This window comes from Poecile atricapillus, chromosome Z (assembly GCF_030490865.1).
Source record: "Poecile atricapillus isolate bPoeAtr1 chromosome Z, bPoeAtr1.hap1, whole genome shotgun sequence".
Classification (NCBI taxonomy): Eukaryota; Metazoa; Chordata; class Aves; order Passeriformes; family Paridae; genus Poecile; species Poecile atricapillus.
In genome coordinates, this window is record NC_081289.1 from 40,918,707 (window position 1) to 40,941,598 (window position 22,892).

Consider the following 22,892-nt stretch of genomic DNA (forward strand, 5'->3'; position numbering starts at 1 on the left):
TAGGATGGCAGTTGTGAATGAAGTTTCCCTTTCTGGAACTCTGTCTTCCCAAGTTTTCCACTACAAGCAGAAAACTCCTTCACTTCAAGCTACCTCTTTTACTTGGATCAGAGAAACCTAGAAACCGTCGCCACAGTTGCAATCTCCAGGTCGGTAATTGCTCAGGAAAATGAGCCGTCCAGGGTGTTCGCCTCTGGGCTCAACAAGTCGCTATTGCCAACAGAGGCAGCTGATTCAAAATTATAACCTCTTGGGGAGGTGGTTGCAAGCCATGATAAACACTGCAGATGAGCAAAGGTAAAGGATTAGTGCGGTCTTACTGGGATGTTTCAGCCCTTTCTTTTCCAAAGCAAAAGGAGCAGCTAAGGAACACAGTAAGACATAACTTGTGTATCTTTGTTAACACTTTATTTTTTTAGATGGATTGCTTTACAGAGATTAATTTCACCTTTTTTTTTGCAGGTGGTATTAAAACTCATGGATTTCATTTTTGTAATTATAACCTGTTGATGGTTGGTCAGGTTTCCATTGTAGGAGTGATTCTCTTAATAATGACACTTCATATTGTTTGTCTAAGTACAGGTATTATTGCATTTGTATTCATCCAGTCATCTCTTACCTTTGTGGACTATAGTCAAGACAGTATCCTGGCATGCCATCAGAATGGCACAATAATATTAAAGTATTTAAATTTTAATAATGTTTGGAAAAATTTCTGATGGTAACACTTAAGAATTTATTTTCCTTTCTCTTTTCTATATTCTTTATTTTCTTTTTCTTTTTTTTTTTTCTCTGACTAACTTTTTTCAACAAAAATTGTTACACTTAAGAATTTGCAGAAAGGCAATTTTATAGCAGACCCTCAGGTCAGACTTACATTTCAGTCACCCTCAGGAGGCATATGCCAGAGTGATATAATATATGACTATAGATACAGATTATATAGATATAGATAGATATAGACATAATGCACCCAAGTGTTGCCTTTATCCCAGACCAGTCTGATAATGTTGTTGTTGTTATTAATGCTGTTATTGAGGAGACCTGTTGCCTATGCTGAATAGATATAAATTAGCTGTGTCTTGTCAGAAGGAACTTGGGAAAACTTGCCTTGTTCCTGTCATTTACCATAAGCATCCAGAGTTGTCCACAGTATAATGAATTGATACATCTCCAATCTAGTCCACTTCTGCTTTATGCTTTTATGAATGCAATACCAAAAAAAGGATAATAGAGAGCACAGAGCACATTGGTGATGTTCTCCCTCTAAAGTAGGTGCTCTTGGGATTCCACCAAGCATTTATGTAAATTACCTTTCACAGAGTGAGTTAGAAATTCCATTCCTAGAGTGACAGATTCTGGATTGCTTACTTTCCTTTTGACAAGAAGACTCAAATGCACTCCCCTGTGCTGTCTGAAGTACAAAAAGGTGATCTGTAATAATCTCACTTAATTTTTGCTATAATTGCCAAGGAACTAAGGTTTACACTGACAGCAGAAAAGGAGAAGCAGATCCTTTCAGTGGACAACAAAGAAGGTTCTCATAATCAGTGTGAGATGCTTCTTCCTCAGATATTTCTTGAGGTTTTTGGGGTGAAAAGTTACCAAAAAAAATTAAATCTTTATTGCTTCAAAAGATGCATCCTGAGATAAGACTTAAGGCAAATTTTCTTCCCATCCACTTAGGTGGTTTTCTAAAAGGGTCCTGTAATCTCTGTGTGCATTTCCAGATGAGATTTTTAAGCAGGCTGATGCCAGACTGACAGAGAGCTAGGGTCTTCAGGCTTCCCCCAGGAGCACAAAGGATAGTGTAGCTGTTACAGAGACACACACACACTTCAGCCTTGGATGAATATTTGTTAAAGGACACAGTGGACTGCATTAAGACCTGGTAGGCAGAAATGTGACTCTCCTGAAGATAGTGGAGTTTCACCACATTTTACTGTCCCTGAATATGATGAACCAAAATCACAGAATACTAAATCTATGAGAATTTATTGCCTCCTTATAGGCTCTTTAAGATCTTCTGCTCTTCTGAAGCTAGATATTTTTCTGGCTGTTTAATTTCCGTGTCTTTATCAAAGAGGTCTTAATACACTATTTAACAATACCTCTATTAATGTGTTATGATACCTGGCTCAAGTATGTTTAAATGAATGTATTTTGATTTTATGCCTGCCGATTTTGCTCAGTAACAGCAGTTATTATTATCCCCATAACTCAGGGTCACCAGCTTGGGCACTCTTTATGCCATCCTAATGGTCTCTCAGGACTTCATGACAGTCTTTCTATTTCAGCAGCAGCTCACTTTCTCATTTAGTCAAGACCTTCAGACCAGGCTGTTTCAGCGTAGTGACAGCTTCAAAGCTCCAAACCAATTCTTGTCAGGTGTTCCATGAGTCAGTCTGGGGTAGAGAAGAAGTCCTCACATCTGTTAAACCTCCACATGCCCCCTCTCAAGACATCACTATTATCACTACTTCAGTTGGAGCAATTTTAGAACCACTGAGGATGTCTATCTAATTCAAGAAAAAGCGAAGAGAAGATTCTGCATTTTGAAAATGCCAGGGTGGAAGGGGTAATTTAAGTGGAAGAATCTTACAATACTTCCAATTGTGTGGTAAGAACAGATCTCATGCATCAAGGCCTGACAATCCCAGTAGTGTAAAAAAAATGAGGAAAAGGGAGGAAGAGAAAGAAAAACACCGAGTACTGACAGAAAGATCAAATCGATAGTGGAAAAGGGAAGCAAATATTTTATGGTTTTATATTATAGCTTATAAATACTCATAAAGAACAACAGTCAAAATGTGTGATGTTGTTTTTCTTTGACATAAATGTTTCCTTTCTTTCTGAACCATAACCATGTTCCCAGTGTGATGTCTGACCCATGGATATTTAATTCTCTTTATGCAGCTCTGGTTAGGAAGGAAGAACACCTGCTTGGTTCCTCAGAGCAGCAAGCTGGCACATGGCTCTAAATAGGAAATTTAAAATAAAAATCTTTTTTATCTCAAGTCAACTGGCTCCAGCAGAACTTAGTAACTTCCTAAGTCAGAAATCGCCAGAAGCATTAGAATCCTGTGGTCGTCTGACATAGTCATCTTTCCGCTCTTCTCCACTACATATTGTGTGCAAAAGGGATATGAAAACAAAGAAGCAGGCCCCAAAGTACCACAGGGAAGTCCTTTCTACCAGGCATCATGTGAATATCCAATATCTGGGTCTTCTTGGACACAGAATATTTGAGCGTAAATTATTTCTTGGGTAAAATTTCACTGACTTCACAAAAAGGATCTGAACTTGAGGAACTTATAAATTTCACTATAATTCTAACACAGGGAAAGAAAATGCTTCAATGCTATAGTTTCTCATCCTGTGACTTGTATGAGGGACTTTAGGAAATTCAGACATGGGGAATATATCCAGAATGTTTCATTTCTGATCTCAGAAACTGTTAATCAAAATTAAAATTGTATGATTTCACTATGTCTGACTCATTCTTCACCTTCAGGGACATATGCTAAGACAATATTCCAAAAGAATCTTCATTGTGCAAACTCGACATCTCGTTCTTCAAGGATGCATTGATTTTTAATGCTTGACTTTCATTTCTAAGCTAGTAATTGTGTTGTCTTTAACACTGTGACTTGTCTAAGGAATTAAGCCAAAACCATCTGGAACCCATTCCGAGTGTACTTGGATAAAGGTGGTACTTTGCTAATGAATACCATTTAAGGTACTTAAATGTACCTTTGTACTTATTATATATTGTGATGCACATAGATTACACAGATTATTGTTACAGGAAAAAAACCCAGCAACAATTAGTGAAAAACCCCAGAGATCAGTCATCTTGAGAACTAAATGTCTTGGGCAAGGAGTTTATTTGAACTGATTTGTTTTTCAGACATTACAAATGGATGTAAACAAGCTGAATATCACACTGCTTCGGCTATTTCGCCAAGGAGTGGCAGCAGCACTGGGACTGTTACCTCAGCAGGTTCATATCAACAGACTCATTGTAAGTACCAAAAGACTGTGGGTATTAAAGTGTACCTCTTTATTTAAATTCACTTAAATTTATTTACCTGTCACTATGGAAGAGTGCAATTAAATAGGACAGAAAAATACTTATTATTCCATTTCTTAAACTGCACTACAGAAAAATAGATCCCCATTACAAAATTATTTAAATTTTCCTTTGAAAACACACTATTCTCATCTAAGCCAGATAAACCTCTTTTTTGCCCTATTCATAAGCAGATTGCTTATCTCTTAGTTTTCATTCCAATGCAGTTCTTTTTCATGTTCACTCCTTATCCATGTTTTGTTTCTCAAAGGTTGAATATTGTTCAAAAAAATACACGTGATTCATCTTTTCAAAGGCATCTTCACAATTTAGCCTCAGACTTCCCATAAGTAAATTAAATGTCATCTACAGTATTAATATTCACGCTTTGATATTCTTCTATAATGATCTGTCCTCAGAAATTGTAGACTACGGTATCCTATTGGCAAAAGATGGCAATAAATTTGCTTCTAGCAAAAAAAGATTTTTTTTTAATCAACTGTAATTGTATGCATACTTAACACTGTTGTCTTTTTATGGCAATTTTACCATGAAGCAAGAAAACACAACATCATGTGTACATTGCTAGCCTTCAATTCACTTGCAGAGGGAAGAAGAGAGATTTTATTCTATGTGCAGGTTGAATATTAGGGAGGAAAACTGACAGGTTCAGCATGAAAGGATTTTGTGCCTTGAAAGCTTGATAGGATTGTATACATCAAAAAGGATTATAAAACTCCTTCAAGTAATGTCTCTCTGAGAAAAGATCTTGCAAAAAATACAGTGAGAAAGATCAATAGGAATGCACTGCAGCCCTTTTAATATTCTTCAAGAATCTCACTCATTGGTGACAAGCGGTGCTGAATGTAATTTGTCCCCTGCATTGACCAGAATGGAAGGTTTAAAGACATATTCAGAGAAAAGCACAATTAAATGAGAAATGTTTTGGAGTCTGAAATGCGTATTTCAACACACTGAATCACCTAGTAGCTTTCTTACTATGCTCTTTAAAAATTACGTAAATAAACAGAAGAAATACGCTGTTTATTTTCCTACTGGCTCCACTGCTTTTTGCTTTCTCCTCTCATTTATGATTTAAGGAAAGAGATAATATCATTTTGCACCTGCATATAGCCCAGAATACAGTAAGTACTATTATTTAATTAGTCTTTTCAACACCTGTAAAAGTTCTTCTATGAGTCAATATTTCAGCGATACAAGAAAGTAAGCAAACTTTTCCCCTATTTGCTCTAAAAATCACACACAGTCAAAATTCACAAGGAAGACAAATACTTCTCAGGAGACATTAGTCACACTTTTCATCCTTCTAATATGAGACAATTTCTTTCACACAGAGTGCTGGCAAGCAAGCAGAGCACATCAAAATTCATCTTGCCTTGTTTCAGTGTAGTCCAAACTAGTCATCTAGGCTCCCTGTAAAAGCAGTAGAGAGGATGGTAACTGTAGGAGAAGAGGCATTGAGATCCATTCTGATTATATTAGGATGGATTAAATAATTCTTTAGAGATGCCAGTCCCTCTCTGCTGACTTTTGGAGGCAGACAACTGAAGTGAGGTGGGGTGACTCACTCCCAAGTGAGCGGCTCTCAGAAGTGATGGGAGTCTGGAAGCCAGGATGTGGATGGGCACAGGGGAAGCAGACAGCCTGCTAACCTCTTACATGTAACAGCACACTGTGTTCCAGTAAATATTAACTTGGTATTTCCAGTGTCTCCTTAACCTTTCCAGTACATCCTTCTCCCATAAAGATCCTTTAATGGGATAGAGAAACTCATAAACTGGGGAGGCTCAAAACACTGGGAATGCTGCATACCCACTGAGCCTTGCCTGGTGCCTTTGACCTGCGTGCAGCAGCAGTCCCCATCAGAGACTGAGTACAAGCACAGCCTCAAATCAGTTTCTTCAGCACCCACTGGTAGTCAGTGTCCTTACCATTCTTATTGAGCAGATGGACAAGCAGCACATTTGAGAGCACAGAGGACAGATTTAGGGCAAACATGTTTGAGTTATTTTCTGTGCAGCTCTGTTTCGAATGCAAGCAGTATTTTATGCTCTATTTTGAATGCAAGGTATTTTAAGAATAGTAAAACATGTCTTTTTCTTCACTTCAGTAGAGCTAATGATTCACATTCAAGGTGATGGGAAGGAGGCTGGGGAAATCCGGATTATCCCAGTTTGAACTGATCTCTCCCATCCCATAACGATGAATAGCAAATATCCAGAGTGGTGAGGTTCTTGCCTGCCCAGGCAGCAATGCAGGGAGCAGCACCATGCCTACCTTATGTGTGTGGAATCCCCCAGATCTAGACTCTCCTCCACGGTGTAAGCTACACTGGCCATAGCCCTGGAGAGCCAGGGTTCCCACATCCTGTTTGGACATCAGAGCTGTCTCATGTGCTGTTCAAGTCTATCACAACAGAGATACTCTCTTCCCTTTTGCTACCTTGAAACAGAGTAGGCATCACTGACATTTCTAATACAGAACCTCTTAGGCTGACAGGACTGCATGAAAGACACCAAGCCAAGAATTAATAGGTAGGGGACTGGACATTCTCAGATTACCCATTAAGTGTTAACAAAACTTCCTTGGTCCTTTAATTTTGTTGGACCATACTAAGTTGCACTGTAGTCAACTAAAAGGACTTTATTGTGGTATGTGTCTGCAGTGTTGACAAGGGGCTGGAAAGTAATGTCCAGATATCACAGCATTATGCTAAGCATTCCTATTTCAGCTCAGCTCAGGTGAACTATCTGCTAAAATCCCTGCTGGCACATTGCCATTGACCCCATCCCATGGGTCCTCCTATCTTATAACACTATGTTATATTGATTGCTTAATGATGCTAGACTCAGGAAAGGTCTACCTCATCAATATCGATTGAGACAAAGCACACATGCCCACGTATAGGACTTGCATTTTCATCCACAGTCTGCTGGGATTTACAGATAGGCAAAAGGTATGCTGTCCTCACAGAGCAGGTTGCAACTTTTATATTCCATGCTTTTATCTTTGGAATTACAGTTGCAATCTACACACAGAAGAGATTATCTAATGTCAGATGCCTCCTATGATTTTGCTTTTTTTTTTTTCCCTAGGCAAAGAAAAACTGTGTGGAACTGTTTGTGTCTCCACTGAACAGTAAGCCAGGAATTTCTGAGGCACTCCCATCTGAAGAAGTGCTGCGTTCCCTTAATATCAACATTTTGCATCAGAGTTTATCCCAGTTTGGAATAACAGAGGTCTCCCCTGAGGTTGGTTATCAATTTTCTAACCTGTATCATTTAGATACAGATTAGGCACTTACATCATTGGAAGTTTTCTGGCTGAGGCTCTCAAGCATGAGGCAGAAAATGTATTGGCTAAGATAGCATCACTACTATAAGGCAATTGTCATAGAATCCTAGAATAGCCTGGCTTGGAAAGGACTTTAAAGATCACCTAGTTCCAACCCTTCTGCCATGGACTATTGCACCTTTCACTAGACCAGATTGCTCAGAGCCTCATCCAACCAGCTCTGTTAAAGTACTTTAATAATGCTTTATTAGGCTATTTACTCTTTAATAATCAGGGTCTTCCTTGCACAGATGAGCTACCATTGAAGTCACAGTTTAGATCCTAAGAAGGCACTAATTGCCTTAAAGGAAGTGGACATAAGGAATTCTGGTCTATTAATATGGATAGGAAGATATAACAATTTCAGTAGAGAGATAAATGAAATGCAGATGTTAGGTGTCACCATTATTACCCATGTAATTTTTGTCTGACATGATTTTGAAAAACTAAATCTGTACATTACGCACATGCTTCTTTCTATTTTCAGGATTGGCAAGAGATTTAATTTCTTTATGTGGTCCAAAAAGAGGGTAAAAATGAAACTGGTAGCTATTATTTGTATGACTTCATCCATTTTTGGAAAAAAAAAAAACCCAAACATTTCAAAGCAGAGATTACATTGTCATCTCCACAGGTTATCTGAGACATTATCAGTGAGATGGACATCTAATTCTGGGCAGATCATTTAAAAACTGTGCCCAGGAAATGAAAGAAAGCAAAAGCCTTAAGGGTAAAAAGCCAGTGAACTCATGGACATGGCCACATTACACTGCATTTTATTTAATGTGTTACCTGAAGCCCTTATGTACATATAATGACCCTCAGAATACAGTTCGTGGCCAAACTCCTTCAATCATGTTGTCAAGAAACAAGATTTTCAGTGGAAACTGCCAACTTGGCAGAGGAAGTGTCCATGTCCAAAAAAGTGGGGAAAAAATTAAATACATTCATGTGGTATGTCTCCCTCTATAGGTAAAAAGTTCTTAGGTTTTTTTTATATCCAAAGCCATGTTTGAGACATTGCTGTTTGAGCTGCTGGGCTGTTATGCCTACCTATATTTCTACTGGTTAGAAATTGTTCTGCTCATTATAAGTATTCTAAGAATCTAGATGTCTTTGTTACAAAAAAATGAAATATAAAACAAGGCCAGTTCATGTTCTACTACAGCAAAATTCAGATTCTTAAGTTTTAGCTGTTCTAATACAAAACATAGCAAAGCAGTGGTTTTCAAATGTCAAATCAAGTCTATATCATCCGTTAGCAACCTGAGTGAAGCTTCATTTAGGTCAGAATTTCCTTTGTATCTGAAGCACGAGTCTGATGGTTGCGATAGAGGCAATTATCTATTCCTAGGACTTCAGTTACAAATAACACTTCAGGTAGACATGGGGCAAGAACTTATATGAATAATAGATGAATGGTGAAATGTCATCAAGCTATGATGAGATGCTGGAAAAAAAAACAAGCACTGAACTCAAGAGCTCATCTTGAGTTAGATACATTTCAATAATCTGGAGTGCTCAGATATTTGTATTTTCTTCCTGGAAAAAAAAGTGGATAAATAATTTAGAACAGGATTATTAGAATGAAGGCTGTGCAGTCTCTAACTCCTAATACTGTTGGAGAAACAAGAGATATTTCAATTGATAGCAGATTATATGGCTAAGGCACTGATCCTGAAAAATAATGCAGCTTTACACTAATAGGTATTCCTTATGGATGCCAATAAATAGTTTACACGTGTGAGACTACACAGAAAACAACATCTAAAAACCAGCAACCTACAATCTTTGTATCTCTTGGTAAAAGTGTGAATGCTTCACAACCATATTGTATGTGCATTATCAGTGTATCTGTGCACAAAGGAAGCTTACTCTCATCTTTCTAGGTGGGTGGCTGACACAGAGGTGTTAGGGCTGGAATTTGTCTCCTTTTTCAGCTGTATTTCAGTAAGAGCTGCCTAAGGCTTGAAAGGCTGCTGGCTCTCTCTCTGGTAAACACGAAGAGATGTTTACATCTCTGCCTGTTTTACAGGCAGTTCATCCCATCTGTGAGACACCTCTCCTGAAATTGCTTGGTTGACCCTTTTTAACAAGGTTTAGTGTAAACTAGACCTCCAGAGGTCAATGCTGTGGAAGATTAGCCTGTCCAAAGAAATTTTACCAAGATTATGTAGGAAAAACCACATGGAAAACTGCTCTGCTCAAAGTCTCAGCCCATACTATACCATAAACAGCAAAAATCCCACTGGATGTCAGTACCTGGAACTACATTTCCATTCCTTACAGAAATAATTTGCATGTTCAGATCTGCTGATCCACTGATCACTGGTTGATCTATTTTCAAGTGAATTGCCTGTCTCAAAATTATACCCCAGTCTCTTATTCTGCAGTAGCTGAAAGAGCAGTTCCCCTGTATGTCTTTGCTGTGGGAGCCATTAGAGTACCTTACTGCCTGGCATAGAATGAGATATGTACCAGTGGGAATGTGTAAATTTAAAGGAGTCCTTGCCATTTCAGAGGTCCAGGACAATGTCTATACCTTTCATATCTTTTTGATATTCCAATGACTTATTGTAATTGTAGCATTTGATCTTTTATTGTGGCTTAAAGTTTGTGTCTGAGGTGGAATTTCAGATTGAGTTCTGCTCCATGGGATGTACCACAGTCAGGAGCAGACTTCACCAGAGCAAAATTGGTGCTTGATGGTAGGACTAAATTTGATGACTTAGGCAGTCTGTGTTATTATGGTGTGGGAATCCTGGCTTCCTAATGTCTTTAAGTTGCTTGGATTAAAATATAATACTACTGGATTTCAGAATTTACTAGAAGAAAACTTGAAGTGGTTTTGAATGACAAAAATAACTGAAGTTACAGTAAATAAAATAAGGGTTACTATGTTTTGAGAGCTAAGCTAACTGCCAGCTGGAAATATATCACTGACGGAGAAATTTCCAGAGTTCATACCAATATTATTGCAATCCCAAAATGTAGCATTACAGCCTCCTTGCACAAAGAGGTTGCCTTTGAAGTATGTGATATTAACATATTAGAGAAGAAATCAAAGGAAGCTATCATGCACTTAAAGTATACAGAAACTGTAAGTGGTTGTAAGGACAAGTGATCAAAACCAGTATCTTGGAAATTACAACAGCCTGGACTGACAGAGGCACCTGGGAACAAAGCAGAGCACAAACACATGTTCCTGTGATCAGGCAAGGCAGCTGTAGTGTAACATCTGCCCAGCTGCACCCAGAGCACCCAATAGGAGCAGAAGCCCTGCAGGCTGCCAGTGTGGATGTGGAATCACAGCACTTCATCACACATGTGCCTAAGGTAGAGCTTTTGGGGAGACTTTGTCATGGATGACATGGTTAAGTGGTTATTATCCAGTGTCCTGGGAGCCTGAGAGCTCACACACATTCCTACGTGTTTTCACTGGGGGTGGAAGTGATTTCTTGGCAGCTTTCCTAATGTGCCTTTGCTAACATAGTTAAAATAGCAGAAAAAACAAAGCTATTCAGTGTGAACTTCCATGAACTCTTTTTGATCTTGAGTTCTACCCCCAGCTCCCTGTAAGCTTTCCGCTGAGCTCAAAACTACAACTTGCTATGCTTTCATTAGTGTTCCAGCCCAAGGGACTAATTGGGGTTAACTGACCCAATTTGCAAATTCACCTGTTTTCTACTGAAAATATGCCTTTTCTGGCAGGCCCTGATCCTACAGCAGAATCTTTCAGTCACAGATTTTACAGTGACTACTTCAGGTCAATGTCTGTCTTACTATTATCAAAAGCTGGCTGCTCATTTTACTTGCTTGTAGAAATATTCCACTATTTTTCCATAATAAGACCAGAAAAGCCAGGGTGGACTTTTAGTGTCTTTTTTAAAAAAAAGGTTTAGAAAAATTGTTTAGAAAAAACACATTTGTTCCAGTTCAGCAGATATCCTTGTGTGCAGGCACTCCTCAGTAAGGTTAGAGATTGAATGGCATTGTAAGAATACATTGATTCTTCTGCACATTGAATCATGATGTATTCAAACAATTTAAATTAACCTGGCTCATTCTGCCTGAAAAACTCGCCTTGTTGGAGTCTTGTTAGGGAATGGAAATACTAGGAAATTATGCCTTCCTCCCTGTTTGCTCTAGGATCTGATCCTCCCTGAGCTACTGGAATTCCCTTGCCACTCCATCTGCACTGATATTCCCCCACCTTTATTAGCTGCAGATCTTTGCAAATTAGTCTGAATATATCCTCCAGCCTATTCCTCAAAAACTATCTGAAGGACAAGAATCTTCTTGTTTTTGCATTGCATTTGGCCATCCTATTAGCTTTTTTCCTGGGCGTCAGCAATTTGTAGTGAGCGTGGCAGTTGCTATCCCTCTTATCAGTTTTCCCAGACAAAGGAACAAAGTTCTGAATGAGCAGCGTTGACGTTTTCAAAAAGCAATTCCTTATCTTGGGTGTGAGACGACTCAGTTACTGGAGGTCACAGCTTCGTCTGTCATTAGTAAGCAGCTTAAGCAATGATTTTACTCTCCACCCATTAGATCTGTGAGAGAGATTTCCTTGAGTAGGTGAAGGTACTACTGAAGTGTTTCAGAATGGTGTGTCAAGTAAGTTTAAGTTGTGGTATACGTTTTTTACCCTTTTTACAGCATTTGTTAATATTCTTTCAACATTTTTGTTAGAAAGACAAATCAGGCAAACACGTGTCCTGAACACACATAGCACCAGACAGACATCATAGAGATTCGTTCTCTGAAAGTCTTCTTTTATTCTCTACATTCTGTTATGTATATGAAATCTGTTATAAAATATTTTAAAAGTTTTATGACATTAATTAATTAAAGTTTATTTAAGTCTCTCATCCACTATGACTGAAAATCCTATTAGCTTTTCATTTACTTTTTAGTGTATTTGTCCTTTCAGTAAAGAGATATTAAACCACCCCATTTTCTCACAAAAGATCAGCACAGCCATTCTCCTTTAGCTCCTGCTTTTTATCTAAATTTCCTCCTGAGAGATATGAAACACCGGAAGGCCATCAGGTAACCCACTCAGGGTCAAACTTTGAGTTATAGCTAATAGGCCACAGCTGCAGCTGCTGCTGTCACCATGGGATTCCCATGGAGCCCAACAGGAGCAGTCTTGGATGTGGAGCAGCTGCAGGATTGGGCTCTGAGCCAGTATTGGGACCCAAGTCCTGTGCCATGAGCACAGCAGAATGGCCTTGCTGTGCTGAGGTGGCAGATTGCAGAGAAAGCTGTACCCCTCTACAGTGGCAGCAGTATTTAAAAATGTCTAGGAACAATTTTTTCAGAAATATTTGGCAAGCTTCTCTTTGAAAGCCCTGGGTTTTAAGTTGCTCATTAAACATCAAACTGACACTTCATAAGCCTTTTTAAACTGTCAATACCTGCAACATTTTAAAGCCCAGACCATGAAATGATGCATGATTACACACACAAATATACTAATTTTACAAGATTGGTTTCTGTAGTTGTCCTGAAGGATTTCCATTCTGGTCCCCAGAATTATTACTTCCAAAGAAAACTCTTTATTATGCTTTCAGTCCTCAACTCCCAGTGAGCGTCTGTAAATTAGCCATGCTACCAAATTCCTCTCTAAAATGTTTGCATTTTGTGGCAATTGTATCTGTGAATTGTCTTGCGTTGTCCTGACTTTTCTCAAAACAAGCAGCACATAATGGAGGACCATGAAAGTTATATCAGGTTCCAGCACCCAGCAGTTTTGTCAGCTTGTTCTCCTGCTCAGGCCATGATCTCCCACTCCTCAGGAAGCTTTCCCACATTAATTCATCATCATCCAGACTTTCTGTGTTTGGGAGGCTGAAGAGGCTTGGTTTTGGGAGGCTTTGCCTTTTTGGAAGACAAAGTTGGCTTGGTACATTAGCTGTGCAAAAAACCAGGCTAATGCGTGGCTAAGCAGACCCTGGGGCATAATGTACCCATGTACAGTGTTGGAGCATCCCTGCAGTTATGCAGGCCCATTGAACAGCCCCTCATCTTGGCATGGAGGAGCTCTTTCCTCTGTGGTAAACTGCCAGTCCTCTTACACAGCATCCCCAGAGAGGAAAAAAGGCCGCATTGGGATGGGAAGACAACTTAGTTGCTAAACAAGAGGTTTATTTAAAGCCATTAGAGAACTTCAGCGAGAGAGAAACATGAAGACCTTGACCATTTACAGTGGAAACCAGAATTTTATAAAGTTGGCTTTACTTAGTCTGAGAACTCTACTGAAAAGACACAATTAAGAAAATGAAAGCAACTAGCTGAAAATTGGAAGGGCAATGTCTACTGAACTGTGGTCTCAGAAACATCAGGCAACATACTTTAAATAATACACTGCAGTTAGACGGAGGGTACATGTACTTTGTTTCTGCTACAAAATCTCTATTTGAAAACATTGTGAAATTTTGGTAATTTAATAGTCCAACCAAGTCCCAGTACTGCAGTAAAGACAAAAATAAATGCTTTTACAATCATTATTATTTCATAATCCCCAGGAGTTCCCCAGGAGTTCTGGAAATTTTAGTGTGCACAGCTGTTTCAGAAATGTTCTATCAGCAGGAAACCAAAGATAGTGAGATAATCAGAATTATAGATAGACAGATAACGAGATTATTTTCAGCAAAATAAGTATGTGTAATATAGAGGTGACAATGTGAGGGCTTCCAGGCTCATGAAGGCAAGCCAGCAAGTCGCTGCTCTTTGCTCCGTGTCAGGTGTAAACTTTGGGAAGGCTGGCATGTGGGTGCTGGGGCTGCAGATAAGCACTGGGGAGAAAGAGACAGGGCAAGCGCTTCCCAAAGGCCGTGAGGGGGCTCAGCCCTTTGACCTGATGAGCCAGGTGGTTTCCAAGCAAGGCACTGGGTATTGTTTGCTTTACCTTCAAGCAGGCTGTGAGAGCTGGTGGAGAATTCTCTCAGACGGCCGTAGATGCCCGTGCAGAGCTGAGAGCTGGCCCTGCTCCATGGCCTGGGTGTGGGCAGGGGGTGCCAAGAGCAGCGTTCAAAGTCATGCCATGTGCTGTGGAATTTCAACGCTGACAAAGCTGAGGAGAATGATTAATGCCAAATGAGAGCTATTTAATCTGCACATGCCACTCTATAACCTTTTTTCTCTTTCTGTTTCATTGCTTAAAAAAGAAAAATGTTTTGCAAGGCCAGCATGAAGCAGACAAAATCTGGAGCAAAGAAGGATTTTATGCAGTTGTCATATTTCTCAGCATCTTTGTCATTCTAGTGACTTGTTTAATGGTAAGTTTCCCTTTTACCTTTATTTTGTTTTGTACTTAATGCTTTTCATAGTCTGAAGGATAGGGTCACACATTCTTTACATGAAGGGTGTTTTCTCAAGGCTGTTAGAAGCTCAACTCCAAGGTAAGAATTGGTCACTGTCATAATGCTGGGAAACCAAAGTTTGAAGAATCACATTTCTTGATGTATTTTGAGTTGAGTGAAGAATGTACCTAGAGGGAAGCTGAAGAAATAAATAACAAGTTCTTAAATCTACAGGGTAACTGTGTAGGGACATGAGTGATGATTTCTCAACCTTCTTAGGTCCCAGAATCCCTGAAGTCCTCTTACCTGCCTTTATTTCAGTTTTAATGGCTAATAAAAGCAACACCACATTGATACAGTGTTGTCAGTGCATAGTTGTTAGAGTGTGTGTTGGTATTTGTGTATCAAATACACAAATTTTAAACTGAAATAACTAGTAAGTACATGAAGGAGTAACCATATTTTTGAGCAGCTTTGCCATTCACATTGTATGAGTTCAGTGGCCAGGTTTCTGAGCATTAGGCATAATTCTAATATGTTGAATATGAGATGTGCAATGGTCACACAGAAGATGAACAGCACTACACCACCACTGACTTTTGTAGGGTAATATTTGCATTTTTGTCCAATGTTGTATCTTATGTTTTGTTTAAATTCTTTAAATTTCTTTAATTTCTTTAAATTGTATGATACTTCTGCGATGCACACATGAGAGTGTTAACTGAATTCTCTGACAATTATCAGCATTTATGAACACATAGTATCTTGGAGTCTTTTGAGATATTTTGCTCTCAAACACATTTAATTTTCTTTAACCTTACAGCCATAAGACAAAAAGCATATCTAATCTGAAGTTATTAAAAAATATTCACATTTATACAAATGTTCACAAAAATTTTTAACAAAATGTTATTTGATCTTTTAAATCTTCCTAAGATTTGAAAAGCACTTATTTTATCACAGGAAATTGTTGCTTTATTTAATTTCTGCTTTCTTGTTGTCTCCATCTCTCCACGCCATTTCACTCAAAAAAAAAGGAGGGTATCCAGAAGTCTTCTTCTCTACTCTCTACTTTGGAGAAGAGTTATTTTGGTCATTACTGACTATTTAACTGGAAGGGTATAGAAAATGCTGACTGTCCTTGTCCTGGTACTGCACAATGTTTTCATTAATTCATTGACGATATTGGAAATTGTAAGCATTCTGTATGACAGTATCAGAATTTCAAATATTCTTAGGGTGCCAGAGAAAAGAAGGGAAAGAACAAGAATGCTGCTTGGCAGGAACAAGAGTTCTAATCATGTGCATCAATACAATACAGGAAATACATGGAAAAAAAAAACCAGTTCTGTAGGAAAGGTTCCAGCAATATTACAGAACAGTATCACAGAACAGTAGATAAGCAGATAAGCAACATCAATTTTGCAAAAAATACACTTCTTATCCTGGGATATATAAATGAGGATATGATCTCTAAGACATGAATTCAGCTCTGCTATGATAATTATTTGATTGTAGTATCATATCTTACTCATTTTCTATTGTTTCTCTCTACCACATTTGTGAAAAAATTCAGGCAATTATAGGAGGAAGGAGATGCAAGAATGATCAGAGACACAAAGGACATAAAATAATTTGGTTTATTTATGACAGGGAAAAGGAGCAAGCAGAAACATGATAGTTCTCAAACATGGAAAGATTTCAATGGCTGTCATAAGGAAGAAGATAATACTTTATCCACAGGGGACTGGAAAAGAAGAAAATGTTTCACAGGGTGATTTGGCTGACTTACTAGAGAGATCTTTGCTATCACATGTGTCACTAGGCCCTGGATTGCATTGCTTGGGGAAGCTTGGGAATTTTCACCCATTAAGGTTTTAGGCAAACATCTGTCAGAAATAGTTTGGGTGTAGCTGCTCTGAAGTTAGGGCGGAGGTCAATACTAGTAGACTCCTTGAATTCCTCCTAGATGGAATTGCTATTATGCTGTGGTCTTTCCTGCAGGCATTCCCCTTTCTGTTCCTCCCAGGTCCAACCTGTATCTTTACGTGTGCTACTGTTTAGACAGTGTAAGATTTTGCCAGGAGCTGATAATATCTGGGGTATGTGCAATCTGTAAAGCTAAGAAACAGCTCATGTTGGTTTTTATCCCATTTAATGTGTGTCAGAGTGGCAGATTGGGTTGGTCACTGTATTTTTGGCCATTTAGGTTTTTTTACTTTACATAGAATTCATTAAAACTGTTATAACACTTTCTGCAGAAAAGTGTTAGTGCTTAGATCAAAAGCTGTTTGTTAGTTAGTTGTTTTACTTTTTTTTTTATTTCTGCTAGGATCAAGCTATCTTTTTTCCCTAGGGTCTAATAATAGATTGTTAAATAGTATATGAAATAATACTGTCCACATTTTTGAAGTCAAAACCATAATTCCTTGGGTCTGTTTGGGAGACTTTTCCATATGGACATCTGAGAAGTGGGATTTTGGTGTGTTAACATCTATCTTACAGGTATTCTCTCCTTTCCTTTTCTTTACATATGACCAAGGAAACTAATGTCAAAACATATTAGTGACAAGAAAGTATGGTGAGAATTGCCATGACCATGCATATCTGAGCTATTTATCTGCTGGTTATCAGAAACAAATTAGATGAAAGCACTCACTGGAAAAAAAAACAGTTAAAATATTTCAAGTTTCTCTTTTATCTTTACTGGTACCAGTGTCCTTGCTTCACAGTAGGGGTGTTTTTTCTGCAAAATTATGGCAAAGAGATCTTATCCATGCAATTCTAAACCCTTCAGAATGAACAGATGGTTTACCTAGCTAAGTCTTGTTTAATGTGTGTATTGCTAATGACATTAGGTCAGTTCTCAGCTAAACCTCTAATACTAATCCTTGAACAAACAAACCCATCAGATATATCCAGTCATCACTGGAAAGCTATGGAGTGATAGATCTTTATGTGGTGCTAGCAGGGCAACAGCTCTCAAAGAGCTTCTGACTTGCAGAGAAAAAATGCTCTGGTCTAGGTTTTGTCTTACACAAGGATCCAAATCAAATGCTTTACAGGAACCGATAGAGCAAAGTGGAAAATACAATGGTATCTGCAGACACCTTCAAAAACTGTGTAAGTGCCTTCCATCTCCACATGCAATAATTACATTTCTCATAAATTTCATAGCTTGTAAGGCATGTTTTGAAAATGGAACAGCTATGGCTCAGAAACTGTTTTTTGCATTGCCCTCCAAGGAAATAAGATGTGTTAAACAGGTGTAACATGGGTACCTCTGGAGTGACATTACTGAGCACAAGCTATCTGCTTGACCTCACCAAGCCAGAGTTCAGCAACATTAGCGTAGAGTTTGATGGAAGAAGATCAGTACAACTTCTGCTTTTGTTGCACATATCTGATGTCTGCATTCATAAGCAATAGGTGGATAGATAATCTTGGTACTACAATGTATTCAGAAGTCAATTTCTTGGTGATTGTAAAGCATGCTTTTCTGAACAGATGGTTAAATAACTTCATTTGCCACTCATCACTTCAGCTGTATTTCAGAATAGTTAACGTTTCTCTGAGGATATTGTAGCCTATCCCTACCTGGAGAAGTATTTCAGTGTAGTAACAGCCTACCATTACCAAAGTGACCTAGTCAAATTACTCTGTTGGACCCTCAGCTCCATGCCAGATGAGAAAGGGTTTTTAAGAACATCTGCTCTAAAACAAATTGAGGCTGTTGTAGTTAGAGACTTGTATCTGGCTAAGTCATAAACATCTATTTTGCTTTGTACCATTGTCTCTCTTGTGTTAAAATGCTTAAAATTTCTTCTAATGTTACTCTATTTATCAGTACTTCCTTCTTCCCAATGTCTTCTGTGTTATTTGCTCTTTCAATAATACTACTGCAGGTGTTACAAGTAAGTACTGACTCAGTGTTAAAATCCCTACTGCCCATGTGTACACTCTGCAGTTTATGTATTGGAAATATTTATCTTGTGAGAAATCCTTGTTGTAACACAACTTGTGACTTACCTTCAAGGAATGAAAGCCACGTATAGCAGTCTTATCCAGCATTTGCAATACCTTCCTTGCCTAATTTACCAGGCAATTGAGATTGAGCTGTCCTCTTTGTTTCTGTAGGTTCTGTACAGATTAAAGGAGAAGATCCAGTTGTCACTAAGGCAAGAGAAGGAAAAGAAGCAGGAGATCCACCTCTCACCACTTCCCCTGCAGACATCTCAGACTGAGTATAAGACCACCAACAGCATGGTGCAGCCTCAACAGGCTCCAAAGGTTATCAATGTTGTAGTGGACCCTCAAGGCCAATGTGTTCCTGAACTCAAACCTCCCCTGTGTGCCAGTCCATCTCCTTTCAGAATGAAACCTGTGGGACTCCAGGAAAGGTAGGATGGTGCCTGGTGTGCTCAGGATTCATTCTACTTTTTTATACTTATGCTTCATGATTTCATATGTTTCTCTTCTGTCAATGAATGTGAGACTTTGCCATACAGACATCTGAGAAGTGGGATTTTGGTGTGTTAACATCTATCTCACAGGTATTCTCTCCTTTCCTTTTTTTACGTATGACCAAAGATTCGGGTCATATGAAAATGTTCCCATTTGGGCTGAGATTAACTGCATTAGTGGTATTCTTTTTGCTGATTATATTCTTCCTGTTTCCAACAATTACTCCAAAGAAATAATTTTTCATTTTTCATTGATTTTTGCCTGTTTTAATCCTGGAGATCCTGGAAGACAGTCCAAGGGCTGGTTATGTATTGCCAGCAAAGGACATTCTCATTCTCAGGGAGTGTCTAGCACCTGGAAAACATAGAAAGAGGAAGTATTTTTACCGAGTGCATTTAGCGATCTCATACAGTGTTTCCGTTATCACCTTTAGATAAATTTTCTTCTTAAATGCAGCTTTCCATGATGGTCAGGATGCAGTGAAAAGTCAACAGGCTTTATAAAAAGGAAAAAGTGATGAGTAATGGAGCCAACTCTTATGTGCAGTTCCTCAGAAATACTTGGGCACTAAACCCTGCCACTCATTGTACCTTTCAAAATCTGGGCCAGTGCTCTTTTTATAAAACTAGTTATTCTTCCCACAGGAGAATGCACACTGACATCTGTCTCTCCTCTGTTAGAAACCTGTATAATTTCTTGTCTGATGGCTGCAGGCTGCTTTCATAAAGCATCAGTGCTCTGAATAGCTCACATAGCATGCAGCTGTGCAACTGAACTCTCCTGCCCCTGCACAGACGACAAATGAAAGAGCAGACGCCATGTGGAGACCAAGCAGAGCCTCATCTGTGAGGACTCTCAGCTGAGCTGTAACCCTGATTCAGCTTGAACCAGGGGGATATCAATGACAGAGATTTTATCAATGGATTTATGACAGACAGAGCTCAGGGCAGGGGATTGATTCTTCTGTGAGTAAAAGAGGCTTAAAGGCAGAGCTGCCACAAAATATGTAGTGATATCACTGCAGAAAAAAAAAAAGGAATGGAGGAAGCAAGTAAATAAATGTTGATAGTTTCTCTCATTCCACAAAGCTCTAAAAATAAAGCCCATAAGCATGGGAATCACATATCTTATTTACAATACTTAGTCCCTAACGTAGCATATGCAGTAGTTGAGAGGGATTGAGGGAAGGGAGTTTGTAGAGGGATTTTGTACTTAAGGAGAAGAAACTTTTTGTACATAAGGAGAATAAACATTCCCATTTCTGAAACAAAGAAAGTATAAACAATTCATTTAAGATATTAATTTCCACCATATATAGGAACTCTGCATTTAATTCTCCTAAACCTAATTACATCCTTTGGAAGGACAAAGTTCTGAGTCAGGTATGAAAAAATGGAGAGCTGAGATATAAAGAGAGAACTAAACCTGATGTTTGATCAAATAAACCAGACATTTAGGTTATTACTAAGGAAAAAGAAGTTGAGGGAATTGAGCACTTCAATTTCTACTGTAAAAGAACACTAATAGACCATTGTGAGAAAGTGAAATCCATTGTGATAACATCCCATTGTGCAGTTCTTTATGTTTAACACAGACTCTGTCAGCCCAAGTCCACTCCTAAGAAATGGTGGTTTATTTCAAGCTCAGTGTACAAAGGTCTGGGATATGAGGGAGAGAACTTTAGGGAATAGTTTATCTTCTGTTCCTCTGACATAAGCAGCTATTACAATGTATATTTTTTATTTATTTACTATAGCCTTTACTATGAATAAAGTTGTGTGCATTCTTACACTCAGTGTTGGAAGCAAAAAGTAATAACATGCTGACACGTCATGCCTCAAATTTTATCTAGTGACTAGGTAAGTGGTCAGTTTAAAACTCCTCCCCACCTTTCTGCCCCAAAAACTCCTTGCACTAGACAGCCTTGGGCCATCCTCATTACATGTGAGAGAAGTGGACTTTAGAGCATGGATCTGCATACTGCAGGGAGTAGCAAACCATACTCAAAACAGTCTAATGGCAGCTCTTCTTCAGTTCGTATGGAGTGAATCAAGCCTGGAGGTCCCATCCTGCTCATGGAGCACCTTTGGGGCACCTTTTCAATAGTTTTTGCTATTCTGATTTTGATTTCTGCCAGGGGAAGAAGCTCTTGGCAGGCTAGAGTGAATATGGGAGCTCCTTGACAAACTTAGCATGGAAATTCCTTTGGTCACATGGCTTGACAGTGGTTCCTGAGCAGTATCTTCTAACTATCCAGACACTCCCTGGTTTGATTCCTTAAGAGTGATCCGTAGTCATGAAATGCCTAGTATGATCCAGACCAAACTGTCTGTGGTTTGGGCCATGGTTCATTATTTCTCTTTGAGCAGTAGTGAGCTGTGCACCCGAGTGGGAAGTCTGTGACAGTCTCTCTGAAGCATGGGACAGAAAAGTTGGATAATGCAACCTGATCTAGTTGAAGATGTCCCTGCTCATTGCGGCAGTGGGGTTTGATTAGATGCCCTTAAAAGATCCCTTCTAGACCAAACTATTCCATGATTTTATGCTTGCCTCTCAGGCTCTCCCTGCTTTGCACACTAGTTGCTGCTTTGAGGAACATACCCTTGTCAGGACAATGAGTAATGATTTTAAACTAAAGGAGGGTAGATTTAGATTAGATATAAGGAAGACAATATTTTGCAAAGAGAATGAAACACTGGCACAGTGTGCCAGAGGGGTGGCAGATGCCACATCCCTGGAAACATTCATGGTCAGGTTGGAAAGGGCTCTGAGCAACCTGATCTAGTTGAAGCCATCTCTGCCCATGGCAGGGGAATGGGACTACATGACCTTTAAAGGTCCCTTCCATCCCAAACCATTCTATGATTCTATGATCTAAGTGCAAAAATGTAGTGGAACTGAGTTTTCACAAAACACCACATCAGCCTCTGGCTCTCTGAACTTTACCATTTTTTGTTTAAAATAGCATTGGCCAGCACAGAGGCAAACAAATTGTTAATGGACTACTGTGCACGGATAAAAATATTTCTGGGAGTTTGTCCAGCTTCTTAAAACGTATTGTGCGTCTGAATACCAGAGCCAAGTGCATGAACATATTTTTTTGTGTATCTGGAAATGCTTTTACTCAGCTCTTTCTGTAAGACAGCTTCCCGGCAGATTATTTGCCGTATCAAATGTGTGGGATGGTGCAGATTTTGTGCCACATGGGCACACGCGGCGATGCTTTGCTGGATGCGGCTGTGCAGAGTGCGGGGAGAGTGACACCTAGAGCCGGCTGGCAGCGCTGTTATCCCTGAGCTGCAGCTCCTGGAGGAGGGAAGAGGGTCACACTGGCAGGATGCTAACTGGCCCAGGGGCTGCAGGAGGTGATACTGCTCCCATGCTGCGCTCTCACCTGGAGAACTGCATTCAGCTCCAGTGTCCCCAACACGAGAATGATGTTGATGATAGAGCAAGGAAGGCAATGAAAATGGTCAGATGGCTGGTGCACCTCTCCTATTAGGACAGGCTGAGAGAGTTGGGATTGGTCAGGCTGGAGAAGAGAAGGCTCTGAGGAGACCTTATTGCACCCTTTTGATACTTGCAGGGGGCCTATAAGAAAGATGGAGACAGACTTTCTCATAGGGCGTGTTGCAATAGGACAATGGCTTCAAACTGAAGGAGGCTAGATTTAAATTAGATATGAGGAAAAAGTT

General features: G+C 39.2%; 1 protein-coding gene across 1 annotated transcript in view; it reads left to right on the top strand.

Annotated features, from left to right (window-relative positions):
* The window catches only part of LOC131572571 (receptor-type tyrosine-protein phosphatase R-like), a 146,943-nt gene that overhangs the window by 73,726 nt on the left and 50,325 nt on the right, over window positions 1-22,892 (top strand). Inside the window, exons 5-8 of the mRNA XM_058825820.1 lie at window positions 3,911-4,024; window positions 7,189-7,344; window positions 14,599-14,709; window positions 18,871-19,133. Of these exons, the coding sequence (XP_058681803.1) occupies window positions 3,911-4,024; window positions 7,189-7,344; window positions 14,599-14,709; window positions 18,871-19,133 (644 nt within the window). The remainder of the gene's footprint in view (window positions 1-3,910; window positions 4,025-7,188; window positions 7,345-14,598; window positions 14,710-18,870; window positions 19,134-22,892) is intronic.